The 18,871-nt window shown below is 47.1% G+C and overlaps 1 protein-coding gene across 3 annotated transcripts in view; it reads left to right on the top strand.

Moving 5' to 3' along the window:
- The first annotated feature begins 355 nt into the window (after positions 1-355).
- The window catches only part of Pcnx2 (pecanex 2), a 144,075-nt gene continuing 125,559 nt past the window's right edge, over positions 356-18,871 (top strand). The window contains exons 1-5 of one of the 3 annotated variants that reach the window (XM_021220388.1): positions 356-744; positions 4,873-5,078; positions 6,268-6,388; positions 7,739-7,775; positions 9,183-10,457. In XM_021220388.1, the coding sequence (XP_021076047.1) occupies positions 592-744; positions 4,873-5,078; positions 6,268-6,388; positions 7,739-7,775; positions 9,183-10,457 (1,792 nt within the window). In that variant the 5' untranslated portion in view covers positions 356-591. The remainder of the gene's footprint in view (positions 745-4,872; positions 5,079-6,267; positions 6,389-7,738; positions 7,776-9,182; positions 10,458-18,871) is intronic. The other 2 variants (XM_029532669.1, XM_029532670.1) reach the window with 2 other exon arrangements.

Raw genomic sequence — 18,871 nt, 5'->3', positions numbered from 1 at the left:
AAACTTCAGAGCCTCTAGTCTATAGCCAGCCAAGGTCACAGGGATCAAAGCCCCGCAGGTGGAGCTCAGAGGACATCGCTTTGAGTGCCGCAAGCCTAGGCCTCCAGGTTATACAAACCTTTTGGGGCAGGAGACAAAACAAAAACAAAAGCCAAGAAGTTTCCTGTCTGTGGCCCTCAGACGGGAACATCCTTGCTTCTCACACCTTGCAAACTCATTCTTGAGAGATTCAGGAGAAAAGGCAGGTGGAGCCTCAGCCACCAAGGAGAGGGAAGGACTGAGCTCCTTGGCAGACTTGTGTGGGCGCAGGGCGGAGCCGCGGGAGCATCCTTGAGCGGCCATCGCGGAGCATGATGGGAAAATCCTCCTTCCCTTGGACATGGCGCGCACCTGCCTGGCAGCCCCAGTCGGCTCCAGCACCGCGCTGTGCCGGTCCGTACTGTTCAGCGTCTGCCGCGGTTTGGGCGGCGGCGGCGGGGGCGGGGGCGCGCCTGGAGCACACCGGCACGCGCCGACGTACTAAGCCTCGGGGTGCTGAGCTTAGGGTGCTGAGCCCCAGGGCACGCGCGGTTTCTGCCCGACTCTGCGGGCATGGCGTCCCAGGTGCTGCAGCTGCTCAGGCAGGGCGTGTGGGCCGCTCTCACAGGGGGCTGGTATCACGACCCGGAGCATAGCAAATTCACCAACAGCTGCCATCTCTACCTGTGGCTGTTCCTGCTCTTGCTGCCACTGGCTCTGCACCTGGTGAGTCCCCAGCTTAGGGGTGGGGGGAGGAGGGGGAGGAGGAAAGGAAAAGAAGAAACAGGAAGCTGAAAGGAAAATTAACAGGAGAAATGAGGGAAGGGGAAGAGAAGGAAGGAGAGGAAGGAGATGGGAAGAACTAAATAGGAAGTAAGGTTATGAAAGAGAAGGGGAGGGGGAGCCATAGGGGATGCCCAGGATTGGAAGGAATCAGTGACTTTTGAGAAGTAGGGACTGAAGAATGAGGGAAGGGGTTTTGGGACAGCAGTCCTGCAGGGCACTGGAGAGTCCCCGGAAAGAAGTATGTAGGACTTTGGGGATTGTGAGCTCATTAAAAATCGATGCGGGCTGCCTGGATGAGTCAGGCCCTGCTGTCTGAACTGTTGAGACTGGCTTATGAGTACCAATCACGACTTCGGATGATATCAGCTATAGCACCAGCTATAACACCTCAGGTGCGGTCGCAATGAAAAGGCAGTATGAATTCCTCCCGGGGCGACCTGATTTCGGTTGTTAGTCGTTTTTGTTGTTGTTGTTGTTGTTTTCTTTTTTCTACTCCTCTCTTCCTGTTTTGCTTTAGGAAGGTAGATTCCACTGTCAATCACTCTGCAGTTTCACCATGGTGTAGAGAAGTCTGAAAAAAAATTATAAATATACAGGAGTGGATAAATGTCATACGCATACGCATATGCCAGAGCAGTGTGGCAACTCCTCCTCTGGGATGGCTAACAATGGGGGATAGTGAGTGCTTGCTGAATGGTTACCTATGACCTTCATAGGTCAATTAAACATATAGGTAGCTCAAGGCATGATGGGGCACCCTTAAAAAGCTGCCTGGTTACTTGCTGGTGAGGCGAGGAGCCGACTCTGATATGTCTGTGAAGGACTTTGTCCCTAGAACAGTACGTGGTCATGTTCTGCTGCATAAAATCTTCAATGAGTTTGCATGGGTGACAGATCCCGAGTCTGACATTCGAGATGCCTGGTGGCTTGGCACCCCTAGACCCTGGCTCTTTTTCTGGCAGGTTGTCCAGAGCTGTGGTTCTGAAGGCAGACCGCCTCAGCTGAGTTCTGGACCCAGCTTTTCCCAGTTCTGGGACCATGGAAGAATTTGGCTTACTTTGACTTTTTTCTTTGCTCAGCTGTAGAACAAGTCATTCTTCTTAAGGAAGAGTTTGTTTACCTTGCTCCCTCGAGGTGTGTCCTGTTGGTTGTAGTTGATGTCATTTTGTCTGTCAGTGTGATATATGTGCTTGTGAACCATGAATGTGTAGAGGACACATTGTGGTTGTGGGGGTGTCTTCTTCCATTGCTCTCCGCTTTAGAACCTGGAGTCCCCTGATTGTCCTAGGCAGGTTGGCCAGTGAGTTCTAGGAATCATTCCATCTCCACTTCCCCAGATCCAGGATTGCAAGCATATACAGCCACACGTGACTTTGAGACGGGTACTAGGGGTCACTGGGGTCCTTGTGCTTAGGTGGCAGACACCTCCATCCTTTCCCCTCAGAATTCCTTTGATGAGAAGCTGTAATCAGTCATCTGCCCCTGGCCTTTCCACTTTACTTAGATGGAGACTCTTAGCACTAACGGAGATGCAATTTGGTCACCAGAATCCTGGGTTCTCAGGGGTCCAAGCTGTGGGCTGGAAGGCCCAGAAGCTGCAACTCAAGCTCTGGAAGTAGAAGCCTATTACTCTAGGCCAGAGGTTCTAAACCTTCCTAATGCTATGACCCTTTAACATAGTTCCTCATGTTGTGATGACCCCCAACCATAAAAGTATTTTTTTTATTGCTACGTGATAACTGCAGTTTTGCTACTGTTATGAATCCTATTGTAAATATCTGTGTTTTCCTATGGTCTTCAACAACCCCTGTGTGCTGTCTGATTTTGTGTGTCAACTTGACACAGGCTGGAGTTATCACAGACAAGGGAATTTCAGTTGGGGAAGTGCCTCCATGAGATGGAGCTGTGGGGCATTTTCTCAGTTGGTGATCAAGGGGGGAGGGCCCTGTTCATTGTGGGTGATGCCATTCCTGGGCTGATAGTCCTGGGTTCTATAAGAAAGCAAGCTGAGCAAGCCAGGGGAAACAAGCCAGTAACATTCCTACATGGCCTTTGTATCATCTCCTGCCTCCAAGTTCCTGTCCTGACTTCCTTTGGTGATCAACAGCAATGTGAAAATGTAAGCCGAATAAACCCTTTCCTCCCCAGCTTGCTTCTTGGTCATGACATTTGTGCAGGAATAGAAACCCTGACTAAGACACCCTGTAAAAGGGTCAGTCAATCCCCCAGAGGGGTCATGACCCATAAGTTGAGAACCATACTCTAATTTTAGCAGCCAGACTCTTCTGGGCTTTAACCACCAGTGGTCCAGTAGCTCTTGCAATCCTCAGCTTCCCACAGCAGGGGGCAACAGCAGGTGGTGCCTGCTAGTGATGCAGCTTCTAAACACACCTCCAGTGGTGAGGCACCATTTGGAGGTGTGGCCTTGTTGGAGTAGGTGTGTCACTGTGGGCTTGGGCTTTAAATACCCTAGTCCTGCTGCCTGGAAATCAGTCTTCCATTAGCAGCCTTCAGGTGTAGATGTAGAACTCTCAGCTCTGCCTGCCTGGATGCTGCCCTGATCCCACCTTGATGATACTGGACTGAACCTCTGAACCTGTAAGCCAGACCCAATTAAATGTTGTCCTTACAAGACTTGCCTTGGTCGTGGTGTCTGTTCACAGCAGTAAAACCATAACTAAGACATCCAGTATTGGGGTGCTCAGCTAATACAAGGGTGAGAGCTCTAGCTCTTGGACTCTCTGCTCTTGGCTAGCCGCTAGCATTAAAATTCTTAGGCCTCTGGTGTCTGAAATCCCCAGCCCTTCAGGCTGCGGCTTCTTGCCTCAGCTCGTCAGTCTCCTCCTTCCTCCCTCCTTCTCTTCCTCCTTCCTGTCATCTCTAGTGTGATAACCACCCTCTAGTATCCCTCATACTTCAGCATTGAAAAACAAATTCTAGAGCATTAAATCAAACAATGGCTTTAGCTCATTTATGGCTATTGATTTGTCTTAAATATAGAAAAGAAATATAGGCTTTTTGGTCTTTGAGGGCTATTAAGACTCTTTTAGTCCTTTAATTCTCTGATGTAATATATATATATATATATATATATAAATATATATATAAATATATATATTATATATATATATATATATATATCTCCCAAATCTTTACCATCTCAAAAGAAAAGGCAGATGGAAGATGGGGAGAAGGCTCAGTAGTTACAGTACCAGAAGAGCAAGTGTGTGTGAATTTGCTCTGAAGTTCCTTGTTACATTTTTAAACTGTATCTGACTTTATTACCTGAATTGTTAATAGTATCTATGGTTTGGAGACCAGCTAATATGTAGTAGTAAATCCAGGTATAGTTTTAAAGATGAAGGATGGGTAATGGCAGCAAGGATGACGGTGGGAATTAGAGACGCTAGCATCCCAGAGTTTGCTGGGCACCCAGAATCCCCCTGGCTCTGTCTTCTTGGCTGTGCGTTATCAGTGCAGGCCACTGTGCCTGGCTTCTTCATGTGGGTTCCAGAGATTGAACTCTGGTCTTCATGTTTGTGTGGTGAGCATCTTACATGCTGAGCCAACTCCCCAGCCTCAATAGTTTTGGTTTCTTTCTTTCTCTCTCAGTGCTGGGAATTGAGCTTAGGGCTCCACACAAGCAAGTGCTCTACCACTGAGCTATGTTCCCTGCCCATTTTAACCCATGTATTAACAGCACACTGATGCATAGAATGGTTCATACACTGTGTAAAGGTTGAATCCTGCTATTTCTTGTAACATCCTCAGCAATCCGAAATTCAGTAATAAAACATTCATATTTAAAAAGCAGCGAGCTTAGGAGAAACATTGGTCATCAAAGTGACTGATGAAAACTCGGGAAGCAAGAAAGACCAAAGGTAAATAGGTAATATAACTCCTTTCCGTTGATATTCTAACCAGCAAATGCCCCCAAACCCAGAGCACTTGATATCTTCCCTGACTTATGCTCAGTAAAGATTCAGTTAAGAGTTGTCTGTGCTTAGAGGTTTAAAGCAAAGTGGAAGCCTGCCAGCAAGGGTGTCCCTTCCCTCTTCTCTCCCACAGGCTTTTCCTCCAAATTTCCTCACAGCGCTGTTCTACTGCGGCTCTGTGACCATCTTCTTTGCAGTCATCAAGCTTATCAGCTACCGCCTGCACCTCATGTTCGACAAGGGAGAAGCAATCCAGCACCGGTCCCCCAGAAAGAGAAGCAAGCGGAAGCCAGAGGGAGAGGCCAGCAGCCAGCACACCGCCAGGCACAAAAACCCAAGGTATCCTTGTCCAGGAGAGCACCTGCTCCCAAAGGAAAAGATCTGCTTTTAGTTACAATGTTACTGTCTGCCGTGGGGTTGTAGCTCAGCCTGCAGAACACTTGCCTAGCAGGCACAAAGGCCTGAGTTCAATGTTGGGCACCACCAAAGTCTGGTATAGTGATTTGTGCACATGGAAGGTGGAGGTGGGAGGATTGGGAGTTCAAGGTCATCTATAAGTGCATAGTGAGTTCCAGGTCAATGTGTGCCACTGGAAACTTAGGCTCAAAGTAAAATAAAATTGTAATAAATAAATAGAAGTTGTCTTCTATTTATAAGTTATATATAAGGGTAAAGACGCCAGGCAGACTTAGATCTGTATACTTTGCTTATAATTAAAACTAAACAATAGAATTGATTATTTTTTCAATCAGGATGTCTTCAATTGATTGATGTCATCAATCTAACTTTACACTAGGATCTGAAATTCATTTGGCTTAAGCTTAACAATGCAAAAGAGTCTACTTAAGTAGTTTATCTTGTTTTTAGATTCACAAAGTGCACAAAAGAATCTTAAGGAATGGTGTGTGTTGAGGCAGAGGTCACAAAGAGTGAGGTCCGGAATCAGAGCTTGAGGGAAACTTACAGACACAAAGCTTGTTTTCACTTTTTATAGTTTGTCTTTGAAGGCATGCCTTCCAGACAAGTGAGGATGCATGAGGAGCTAGGCTTGATCCCCAGAATTTATGTAAAAAGTCTGGCACAGTGTTAGTTGATAGAAGCTTGTCATCCTATTGTTGGGGATTCTGGAGGCAGACAGATCCCAACAGCTTGTTGGCCACTGGCCTAGACAAATCAGCAAGTTCCAGACCAATGAGAAACATTGTTTCAACAAAGTAGATGGCCGCTGAGCTATACCTGAGGTTGACCTCTCTCTGGCATCCACCGGTACATTCCTACATGTTCACAAACACCCAGACAGAAACATATATTCCTACACACACACACACACACACACACCCGAGAGAGTGAGAAGCGAGGGAGGAAGAGAGGATGGATGCATAAGAGTGTATCTTCTATTAGAGGAAAGTTTGTGTGCTGATAAAAGTAAGATTTGTGTATAAGGGATAGACCTAAGGGGCATAGTTGGGGAGGCACACGGAAGAGCCTTGCTCTCTGGTAACATCTGCTCTTTCTCACCCTGGGTCAGCAATAACAGACAGATTCACAGCACCAAGAAGGAAGAGCCTCGAGGGAGCCTGACCACACCACCCCTCTGCTGCAGCTCCCGAGGACAGAGTGTCCACTCCCAGCATTCCTCGGGGCCACTGGTTGGTGATCTCTTCCTGTTGTTTTGGTGTTCACTCCCGATCATGGAACATCCAGCGTGGGTAGTTGTACTGGCCCCTTGGACTTCTCATGCTGTGGGCTGTGGAAATGGCCCCTGGGCATACCTGGGACATCAGACTTCACCTACTGTGTGTTTCCAGAACACCAGCAGCCTCTCATGCTATCTTCCCTGTCAGAGAACCGTGGTGCAAAGTTCTACCCTCCTTTTCTCTTCTCCAGTCAGCCATGAAGTTGTCAGCTTGACAGTGCTTCCCTGCAGAGGAATTTTAATCCAGTAACATGCCTGCTCGGGCAAGGGATCACATCCAAAGATAGAATCTGGCTGGAATACAGACACACCATTAGTACACCTTTAATCCCAAACGATGACCTCTAATTGAGGGGCAGACAAAGTCAAATCAGAGAAAGATTTGACAGAATGAGTCCTTGGCAGGACATGTCCATCTCTCAGGAGAATGGACAGGAAAGGAAAGTGGCTTGAAAGCAGTGAGGGGGAGAAGGTTGAGTCAGTTCAGTTCAAAGCAGATCTGCTCAGTTTGGAGCAACTCAGTTTGTGCAGTTCAGAGGCTGTTTTTCCAGACAGAGCAACTGAGTTAGAAGCAGAGAGAAACCAATTTGAATCAGTCAGCTTAGAGAGGAGTTTGAGCCAGTATAGTTGAGTGGAGCCAGTGAACCAGAGCTCAGAAAGAGCTCAAAGAAGTGAGTTTATTCAACATTAAGTCTCAGAGGTTGAAACCTTCTGGCCTAGGGTAGCAGACGGAGGCTGGAAGCCGAAGCCTTTCAGGCTTGAGCTCGCAGATTGTACGGACAGTTAGATATAAACCCTTTGGGCTCAGCCCAGGCCATGTATTTGTAAAACTTGGGTACAGTTCTCATCTTGTCACTTCATCTGAGGAAATAAAAGCAACATTTACATTTACACTTCCCACTTGTAAGGACTGCTGTCTCTCTCCACTGCTCTCCGCATTAAATCTTGCTTCTTGGAATCTCAATATATTACCTCTCACATAGGGTAACTTCACAGGTCTCCACCCACAATTGACATGCCTTATTCCTTCTGGTTTTCACGTCTTCATTAGCACCCTCCTCCTTTCTGTCACCGTGCAGCCATCTTGGGAGGACATCTGCCCTTAGACATGTTTCAGAATCCATTTTCTTTGCCCATTTTATAAACACTTAAGAAGCACAGAGGCTGAGGGGTCCCTTCCCTGTGAGCCAGTTAGACAGACTGAGCTGCCCCTGGAGGGTGAAGGGTGGTGGCCAGCCATGTGGACTGTGTGGAATGTGCAGTGAGCTGAATCCTATCTCGATGTTGCTTTCTGTTTCTGCAGGAGTTGCCAGCACAGGAGACAGTAGAAGACCTCAAAGGTAGTGTTTTTATTGTTTGGTATGAAATTACAGCTGCATCCTCAGGGAAATAAAAAGATATATTTTCAGTCATGCGTATATGTGTGTATTTTCTGTGTGTGCATACTAGCTCCCACAAGTAACTGCAGGTGTCTACAAAGGCCAGGAGAGGGTGCCAGACCCCCCTGAGCTGGGGTTACAGGCAGTTGAGAATTGCCTGATGTGAGTGCCCAGAACTGAACGAGGCTCCTCTACAAGAGCAGTAAGAGCTCTTAACTCTGAGCTGTCCCTTTAGCTCTGAGGTGAAGGTGTTAGGGTCCAAGCTGTGAGTCTTTCTTGGAGGGTTCTGCTTCCCAAGGACATGTGACCCTCCTTAAGGCTTTTTCATTGTCACAGTGAGGACAGAGTGCAGCTATATGGAGCAGGCAGAAGCCAGGATGATATTTAAGCATTCTGTGGTGCACACAGCGATCCCCCAGAGCAAGGAAGAAGCTGGTCTAGCCTGTCCCCGGGACCACAGTTGTTCCCCTTGGTTTAGAGGGACCAAGTAACTTGCCCAAGAGAAGGTGGTGGAGAGCAGAGCCTGGCTCTTCCCAACCACAAGGCCTGATTTAGACCACACTGCTTTGCCTCTTGAGGCCTCAGCGTAGCAAAGAAAAAAGTGTGAGCCACAGTAGACATAAATACAGATGTCTCAGGAGCCACAGTAGAAGGGCAGTCCTACCAAATAAGCACCAGGGGTTTGGACCCCGCAGAAGGTAAAGTCCTTGCCACATAAGCATGGGGATCCAAGTCAAATCCTCAGAACCTGCACAGAAAGCTGGGTGTTGTGGTACAGACTTACAATTCCAGCACTGAGGAGACAGAGACAGGAAATCCCTGAGGCTCACTGGCCAGTGTCTAGCCCAGTGCATGAGTTTCAGGCTAGTATGAGAGACACTATCTCAAAGAACAAGGTGAATGGCATGTGAAAGAGTGACAGCTGAGGTCAACCTTGGTCCTCCACATACAGGCACAAGTGCATACATGCTCACATGAATGTGCATGCAATTATGCATGCAATTGTATGCACTCATGTGCACATGCACACACACCCATACACGCACACACACTCATGCATGCACACACATTCACATGGGCACACACACACTCGTGGGTGCATACACACATACACATGCACATACATGCACATACACTCATGGGTTCACACACATGTGCGTGCACAATTCGTGTACACACTCATTCTTACACACATATAAAAACACACACATGCATGCACATGTGCACACACATACACTTATACACACACACACACAGAAACATCTTGGTGTGTCTGTTGCTGATTTTGATTTTGGTTTTGAATGTCTCACTCCGAGGTATTAAACGTCCCCACAGATGCACCTCACATCACCTTGTCATCCATCTCAGGTGTCGTTCTGTCAGAAGATCAACCTGAAGCACTGGTGTCATCTACCTCACCTGGCATGAAGTCAGAAAGTCTACCTGCCTCTCAGGGGCGTACGCCAGAACCCACTCCCAGACCGGCATGCCCAGTGAAGCCAGTTACCACAGAACTCTTCACAGCAAGAAAAGGGAAAGAGTCAGGGGGCACTGCCCAGCGCCCAGCCCGCCACAGGTCTGAGAGTGGCCTGGTGAACACTGGAGCCTTGAAGAAGTTGCCACAGCTGTCATTGTCCCAGTATGACTTACTAGAAACTGACATCTCCTTCCAGCCATGGGGCAGTGAGCACTCAGTGCTGATTCCTCAGCCCAACTGTACCCAGAGCCCCACCCGGGCACAGCCACAGAGCAGATCACCTCAGGACAGCCTGAGCAGCAGCTGCTGTCAGTGCAACACAGTCCTAGCCAAACCCACAGAAGAGGAGCTGACCCGGACATCCGGTCAGGTGGAACTGCCCTTGAACCAGGAAGTGGTCGACTCAGACGGTGAGGTCGCGGTGACTCTCATCGACACCTCCCAGCCTGGAGAGCCACTGAGTCTGCAGGAACCCATTAAGATAGTTATCACCATGAGCAGCACCCAAAACTCCATCAGTGACCTGGAAAGCTCCCTGCACCTGAGGGTAACCAGCTCAGACAGAACCAGTGTCAGGCCCAAGGTAGAGTCTGCCGGCGCAGGAGGGGCCGGGCCTGCAGACCCAGAGCAGGTCAGAATCCCTTTGATCACCCTCGAGTTAACGGAGGATGGAGGAGGAAGAGGTGTCTCTTGTTCTGAAGGGAATGGTGGAGAAAGGACCCCAGAGAGAATGGAGGTGATGCCACCTGATCGTTGTTCTGGCTCTGGGCCTGGGGAGTGTAGCACCAAGGACAGAAGTCCCACCCCAGGCCCCACGCTTGTGACACTCACACCCAGGGTGGACCCTGAATCTGAGGGGAGCAGGGAGGGCCAGGCAAGCCTGGACCCGGCCTCTTGTAAGAGCAGCCATGAGAAAAGGCATGCCCGTGTGCTCAGTGTGGACAGCGGGACCGATGTCTTCCTGAGCAGGAGTACCAAGGAGGTGGTCAGTGATGGCGAGAAACCCATCCCAACCTCCAAGTCAGACCTGGAGGCCAAGGAAGGACAGATTCCAAATGAATCCAACTTCCTGGAGTTTGTCTCCCTGTTGGAATCGATCAGTACATCTAAGGTGGTGGCGCCCGACTCCGCAGCCGAGCAGAAAGGAGCAAATCAGGGTCCTGAAGGTGAGGCTCCACCTGCTTCTCTCTGATGACATCACAGCAGGGGTGTCAGTCTGTCCTTTGCCTGTGTTATCCAACCTTGGCATCAGCTCTCAGGGGACCTTTTGTTGTTTGTGTATATGTTGGAGTGTATATGTGTGTGTATCTGTGTATATGTGTGAATATATGTATATGTATGTGCATGTGCGTATATATGTATATATGTGTGAATGTATGTGCATGTGTGTATATGTGTGTATGTGTATGTATGTGTGTATGTGTATGTATATGTGTGTATGCATGCATATGTATGTATATGTATGTATGAATATGTGCATGTGTGTGTATGTGTATGTATATGTGTGTATGTGTATGTATATGTGTGTATGCATGCATATGTATGTATATGTATGTATGAATATGTGCATGTGTGTGAATGTGTATATGTGTGTATATGTATGCATGAATGTGTGTATATGTATGTATGCATGCATATGTGTGTATATTTATGTATGCATGCATATGTATGTATATGTATGAATGTGTATATATGTGTAAATTATATGTATGTATATGTGTATATATATGTATGTATATATGTATGTATATGTGTGTATATGTGTGTATATGTATGTGTGTATATGTGTGTATGTATGTATATGTGTCAATTGTATATATGTATGTATATGTGTGTATGTGTTTATGTATGCCTGTATATGTGTATGTTTGTATGCATGCATACACTTACATGCATTATTGCATACACATTCATGTGTATGGATGCACATGTAGGTGTTTGTATGTCTAAAATATGTAGAGTTCAGAGGACAGACCTCAGATGCAATATATCTTCTGTTTTAGACAGGGTCTCTCATTGCCCTGGTCCTCACTACAGAGGTCAGGCTGACTGGCCTGTGAGTCTCCAGGAATCTGAGTTTCCACTTCCCATCTTGTAGCTTTGGGAATTATAGCCACCTGCCACTGTACCCAGCTATTTTTGTAGGTTCTGAAAATGTAAACTCAGTTCCACATGCTTGTGAGGAAAGTGTCCATGGACTGAGCCATCTCCCCCCACCAGGTAGCTTAGTTCTGCTCTCATGCTTATTACATGGGCTGACCCTGAGCTGTGATGAGTGTCCCTCATCCATGCTTGGTGTCTTAGGGTTCCCATGGCTGTGAAGAGACACCATGACCAAGGCAACTCATAAAGAACAATATTTAATTGAGTCTGGCTTACTGGTTCTGAGGTTCAGTCCATTATCATGATGGTGGGAACATGGCATGAATGGAGCTGGAGGAGCTGAAAGTTCTACATCTTGTTCTCAAGGCAAACAGGAGAACACTGTCTTCCAGGCACCTAGGAGAAGGGTCTCAAAGCCCACCCCAACTTCCTGGGCCAAGCATTTTCAAACCACCACACTTGGGAACTGACATGTTTCAGGTTTGGGCTGTTTTTAGGTCTTAGTCTATTTGACTCCACACAGTGAGATGTTTTTAGGGTAAGACCTAAGCCTGTGATATTTGTGTGTATGTTCACCATCACTTATGTTCTGGTTCTACCCCATATGCAGCCATGGATGGCCATATGTTCCTGTATTCTAACTGTGCCTTGTCACATGTCCTCTGGCAATGGATGTTGCTGCTCAGAAAGTTCTGGATCTTAGAGCATTTCCAGATTGTAGTTTTTGGATTGGGGGGACCCCTCCTGCCTCGGCTCACTCCATGGGAAACTGGAGGATTTATGATGAGTTTCTAGCTTCTCTAGAAGCCAAAACTATTTATTTCCAGGGAAAGAAGCAGCTGTTTTCATACAGTTCCCATTGCTCCAGTTCCAACAACTCTAAAACAGCTGTCTCTTCCCTTTGCGTGTAGACGAGATGCCTTCCAGGGACATTCAGCACAAAGCACATTTCTTTTAAGGAACCTACGAGGGCTACTGGTGATGACTCAGTTTGTATATGCGCATGAGGGCCTGAGTCTAATATCCTAGCACTCACGGAGAAAAGACACCCAGACGTGGCAGTGAGTTTCTGTGATCCATATGTTGGGGAGATGGAGAAGGGACCATTGGGCAACCTGTCTAGCTGAACTGGCAAGTTTGCTGTAAATTCAGTGAAAGACTCTGTCTCAAAACAAAAATAAGATTAACCCAGGAAGATAGCTGATATTCACCCCTGGGCTCTGTGTGCACATGTACATACAAGTGTATGTAGCTGAGAGCTCACATTTCCACCCACAAGCCTGAGGTAGGAGTGGGAGAGAGGACAGACAGACAGACTAAGAATGACATGGGCTTTTCAAACCTCAAACCCCAAGTGATATACTTCTTCCTACATAGCCACACCTTCTAATCCTTCCCAGACAGTTCTACCAACTGGCAACCAAGCATTCAAATATATAATCTTATGGGGATACTTTCATCCAAACCATACTTCCCATATAGTACCACTAACTGGAGATCAAATGTTCAGACATAGGAACATACAAGGGACATTTCCCATTCAAGCCACATCAAGGATGTTCTGTGTGTGGAGCAGGCTTGTCTGTTGAGATTGTGTGAACCCAAAGGAGGAAGTGACAGTGGCCAAAGGGCATGGGCCAGAGACTCAGCTCCATGCTGTCACCTCACGTCCTGAGGTGATCTTTAGGTTACTCAAGTGATGTCAGGATCCTTGACTGCACCATAGACAGAGACTTCAGGATGAGCCAGCATGAAGCAGGGTTGGAATTTGTCAGAGAGAAGGTTAAAGATAGATGCAAATGTGGTGGTTGATAGAGAGTCATTTAGGAAAAACAGTGCACACCCGAGAGAGTGTGGGCATCTCGAGAGAGTCACCCTCTAAAGTCTCTACAGAATTGTATGTAGTGGCTTTGGTGGTTTCTCCGGTCGCTTTGCAAGGGGTTGCTGAGGAACGTAGATGAGATGCTGAGGTGGTCCCCAGAGTAAACCCTCGGCCACAGGGGAAGGTAGTAAGCTGTTGTGATGATTAATGCTGTCAGCTTGACACACCGAGGAAGAGAGAGCCTCATTTGCACAATTGCTTCCATAGGATTAGCCTGTGGACATGTCTGTGGGGGCCCTTTCTTGATTACTGATTGATGTAGGGGGGCCCACCCCACTGTGGGTGTGCCATCCCTAGGCAGGTAAGCCTGGGGTGTATACGAAAGACATCAGCAAGCCAGGGGAAGCAAGCCAGTAAGCAGTATTCCCCTGTGGCCCCTGCCTTGGCTTCCCTCAATGATGGGCTGCAACCTGTGTGCCAAGACAAACCACTTCCTTTCCAGACTGCTTTTTGTTCACAGTGTTCTGTGACATCAGCAAGAGAAGCAAATCAGAACAGATGCCTTCACTGTAAACAAAAGTTCATACTCTTGTTTGTGAGCGTTCCAGAAAACTCGGGGTCACATCTGGACAGGGAGTAGGGCCATATATAGACCTTAATCAAGGAGTTATTGCTATTTAACGTTCTTATTCAAACATCTCTATAGAAAAGGAATATTGTCTGCCTGTCATCGACTTTGATGGCAAGCGTTGGCACAGTCTGTGAGAGGGAGCAAGGCTTCAGCCAGCCACCAGCTGCCTTTTCTTCCTGTCTCTGTGATTCTGCTCTTCCTGTTCTGCTCAGCAGTGGGACTAGACTGTTTCTCCTTCAGAGAAAAGCCAAAGCAAGCCTTGGGCCTGGAGGCTGTTAGCATCAGAGCGGCTGCAGTGGCCTCTTGAGATTTACCCCGGCTGTGTGCTCGTCTGCTTCTGAATAACTGGTTACTGTAATCCACAGGTTCAGTTCCAGAGCAGACACATGGGGCCGTGTGACTGTGAGGTGGCATCGGAAGTCGGGGGCATCTCTTCTAGTCATAGTCCTGATTGACAGGGGGATGCAGCTTGATCTTGTATTTGAGTGGATGAGGATGGGGCTTCTGCTTCCCCTCAGGGTGCTCTCCATCAGCTGAGCCATGGGAGGAACACCGGTGAGTGGTCCTCAGCCCTCACAGCCCCCTTCACCTCAAGGCTGTGGCAAATCCTACACCAACCAAAGCCTAGAGCTGAGTATGGTCGGACATGCTTATCGTCCTGGTTTTCGGGAGGCTGAAGCAGGAGGATCGAGGCCATCCTGGGCTGCATGAGGAGGCTCTGACTAATTCTAAGCCAAAGCAACAATAACAACAGAAAGTTTGTCCAGTTTCATGTTTGTCCTTTTTGTGCGTAAATAAAGATACCTGCAGCCACCAGCTTAGAAGAAGGAAAGGTTTCCTCGGGGATAGGGGATAAGTTCGTCTGGCAGCACTTAAAGCCAGGAGGGTCATCCACAGTTCCTTGGTGTGGATGGGGGAGGGGTCTTGTGGTCTGCCCTGGAGAGAAGCTGTTGGCTGAAGCAGATGGACATAAGCTATCCTATGTGGTTGGTTAGGTTGAGAGTGTGGCTTTCTTTGCTCGGAATTATGAAAACAGTGACAGAGATGTAAGCCCTGTTTGTGAGAGGGGAAGTGGAGACTTCTTTGGAAAGTCAGTTATGTCAAATGATGGTTTGCTGGGGCACACAGGTGAAAGGATGTTTTGCTGTAGCTGACACATGAAAGGACGCATGATGTTTAGAAAGAATGTAAATATGACCCCACAGAGAGTGGGAGCTCACCGGTCTCCGCTGACAGCACACATCTATTGGTGCGCCTTACACCGTGTTGCTGAGCTTAGCTTGTGCTGGCTTCATAGAGAAACTCACCAAAGAACTTCTCGTGAGGTTCCTGCGGCTTCTTGCTGCTTCTGAGGAGGACTAGGGCTGGTTGGCAAGCCTCGAAGTTTCCTCTGGATTGAATCGCCCTTTCTGATTCCTGTGTGGTGTCTGCCGAGTGGACTGAGAACAACAAAGATCGGAAACACCCGCCAAAGAACTATTTCTAAACAGGTCCATCTTCCCCATATGCTAATCACCTTTCTTTCCCACTACTTCTTGTGAGTTCTGGACTAGACGGGAGGTTGAACTCTTATTTATAAAGGTTGTGAAAAATCTATGACTACAGAGAGGCCTTGCCCATGGGGAGCTAAATGTCACAGAACTTGGGGTGGCTTCCTGAACTGTTTGCTAGTGGCAGCCTGGCTTCTAACAGGCTAATTCTCCCATGCTAAGTCTGGTCCAGGGCTGAGGCTGAAGGTTGCCAGCTGCTTTGGCTATTGACTAGATATCTCTTTGTATATTGTCTGCTCATCATTCCTTCGCTTGCACAGTTTCTTAGCTTCTAGAAAATTCTATAAAACCATACCCTAACTGTGCTACACAAAGATACTAGTTGAGCAGTTATTTATGACATCGGTGTGTGGTTTTTCTCAGGAAGACATGAACAGCTAGCTATCTGTCTGTATGCTTCAACCAGGGTATCAAGGACAGGCCAAAGTAATCTTTACCCCAGCATAGTTTAGTGACCCAGTGAGCTTATTGCTGTTACTAATGGAGGTATTGAAAGGCAGCTGCATCATTATAAAGCTCTCCCACCTTGAGTGACATTTCGACAAAGCTTCATCTCTGGGTTTCTTGCACAACTTTCAGACAGCAAGGCAGATGAGAGAGTCTCCTCCACAGACTGCCAATTGAAAAGAAAATGTTTCCAAACCCTAAGTTTGCTTGAAACCTTAGGGAGGAGCCCGATGAAGCTTCTGAGTGTCCTCCAGCTGTGAGCTTCCATCCCAGAGAAACTTTCCATTCTGAAGAAATAACTACTCCATGGGAAAGCGAAGCACTTTAAGTTTGCAAGGATCTTGTCAATATGCCACATTGTATCTACAGATGTGACTATTTTTGGATGATTTGGGAGGTTATTCAGTGGTATTTGACAGCATTAATCTTTAAAATAAATATATAGTTAAAAGGGAGATTATAGGAGTTTGAATGAAAATGGCCCTATAGGTCCATAGAAAGTGGCGCTATTAGGAGGTGTGGCCTTGTTGGAGTGGGTGTGGCCTTGTTGGAGGAATCCTGTCAAGGATGGGCTTTAGGGTTTCAGACCCCAAGACAGGCCTATTGTCACTCTGTTCCTGATGTCTGCTGATCCGGATGTAAAGCTGTCAGCTTCCTCTCCAGCACCCTGCCTGCATGCACCATGCTTCTCACTATAATGACAAGGACTAAACTTCTGACTTGTAAGCCAGCCCCAATGAAATGTTTTCCTTTATAAGAAATTCTGTGGTCATAGCGTCTCTTCACAGCAATAGTAACTCTAACTAAGACAGGGTATTTTTAGTATTGGCTCATTTTATGAAAATATTTCATGTCTAGGAAAATAAAACCTCCAGTGTGCTTTGGTATAAGAACAAATGTCAGGGCTGAGAGGGCCAGGGGAGGTGTCCAATATACTGACCTGAGTAATGTCTTAAGATGTTGGAGATGAGCAGATGTGCCCAGAACTGGTAGGGTGGTGTGGGAACTGCTTTTCATGCCGCTCGGTGTCTTCTGAGACGAGCCGGACATGGCTATTTGTTCTGGTGTCACACTTTCCTTGACAACTGTGAGTATTACCAGCCTGACAGACTGTCAAATGAAATCTAAACATTTTCTTGTGCCAGAGATACTTGCCACTGACATGCTGGGAATGCTTGATGTCAGGGCCCACTCGGAAGTTGGCAATCTCCTCCTGTGATGGAAAAAATCCCAGGAGTGGCTGCGGTGGCAGTGAGGTTGATGTCCTTGGACACTGCAGCCATTGCTGTTTAGTCCAATGGCATGTCGTGTGTGTGTGTGTGTATGTTCCCATATGTATGTGTGTGTGCATATGTGCATGTGTATATGTGTACATGTGTGTATATGTGTGCCTGTATATGTGTGTGCCTCTGTGTGCCTGTGTATATGTGTGTGCATGTGTTCATATACATGTGTGCATGTATGTATGAATGTTTGTGTATGTACATGTGTGCATATGCATGTGTATATGTGTATGCCTGGGTGTGTATGCTTGCGTGCATGTGCATATATACATATGCATGTGTGTGTGTGTGTGTATGAGTGTGTGTGCATATGTGGTGTGGAGGTGGGAGGTATCTTTCTCTATTACTTTGCACCTTATTTTTTGAGACAGAATCACTCATTGAACCTGGAGTTCACCTATTCACCCAGACCAGCAAACTTCAGGGACCTGCCTGTCTCTACTTCCCAGCACCAATGTTGTAGATTTGTGCCACCATGCTTGGCTTTTTTCTTTTTTTTTTTTTTAAGATTTATTTATTTATTATATGTAAGTACACTGTAGCTGTCTTCAAACACTCCAGAAGAGGGCGTTAGATCTTGTTACAGATGGTTGTGAGCCACCATGTGGTTGCTGGGATTTGAATTCAGGATCTTCAGAAGAGCAGTTGGTGCTCTTAACCGCTGACCCGTCCCTCCAGTCCGGCTTTCTTTTTTTTTTCTTTCTTTCTTTCTTTTTTTTTTCTTGGTGGGTTCTGGGCTCAAACTGACCTCCCCATGCTTGCACAGTAGCACCTCACCCATCCTTTTCCCTCAGCAGTGTGTCTTGAAAGGGCTTGTAGGTTCAAACCTTTGGTTCTTTTTGTTTCAAATCAAGGCTAAGACCCTAAGGACTGGCAGTTTTCACAGAAGATAATGACACTTTTTATTTTAAGTATGTGAGTACACTGGCACTGTCTTCAGACACATCAGAAGAGAGCATTGAATCCCATTACAGATGGTTGTGAACCACCATATGGTTGCTGGGAATTGAGCTCAGGACCTCTGGAAGAACAGTCAGTGCTTTTAACCGCTGAGCCATCTCTCCAGCCCTGATAGCGACAGTTTTGACCTTTGTGTCCACACACAAGCAAGGGAAGCTCTTCATTTTGCATAGCGGCATAAGCCAAGACCCTTAGTCTAGGCCACTGTCTAAAGATTTTTATATAAGCCCTTCCCTCCCATCTGTACCTTCTGATTCCTGAACATTCTTTCATCCTGAGGTAGTCCCAGCAAAGGGTGAGTGCAGGCTGTGCTGTGCCGCCCCTGACACTAAGCCAGTTACTCCAAGCCAGTGGTCAGTGAGTATATGCCTTCCCAGGGTGGGCATTCTGCTTCTAGCTAGGAGATGGACACAGAGAGAGGGAGTGAACTCAACATCATGGGCAAGATTTTAATGAGGTCCGTGGATCAGGAACATAGTCTACAGTAGTCTTCTTTTCAGTCTGAGCATGTGTGTGTTAGGAGCCTTTCATGCGCGCGTGTGTGGATTCCAACAACAGCTATGGTAGTGGGCATCACTGAATCTCCAAGTCAGGTCAACAGAGCCTCTCAATCCCTTGGCAGAGTAGATGCCTGAGCAACTTGTCTCAAACATACATTCCTATCTGTGTTTCAAATATATTTATAGACCTTCATACTTAGTGTCTTAGTCAGGGTTTCTATTCCTGCACAAACATCATGACCAAGAAGCAGTTGGGGAGAGAAGGGTTTATTCAGCTTACACTT

This window comes from Mus pahari, chromosome 20 (genome assembly GCF_900095145.1).
Source record: "Mus pahari chromosome 20, PAHARI_EIJ_v1.1, whole genome shotgun sequence".
Classification (NCBI taxonomy): domain Eukaryota; kingdom Metazoa; phylum Chordata; class Mammalia; order Rodentia; family Muridae; genus Mus; species Mus pahari.
This window is presented reverse-complemented; position numbering and strand designations above follow the sequence as displayed.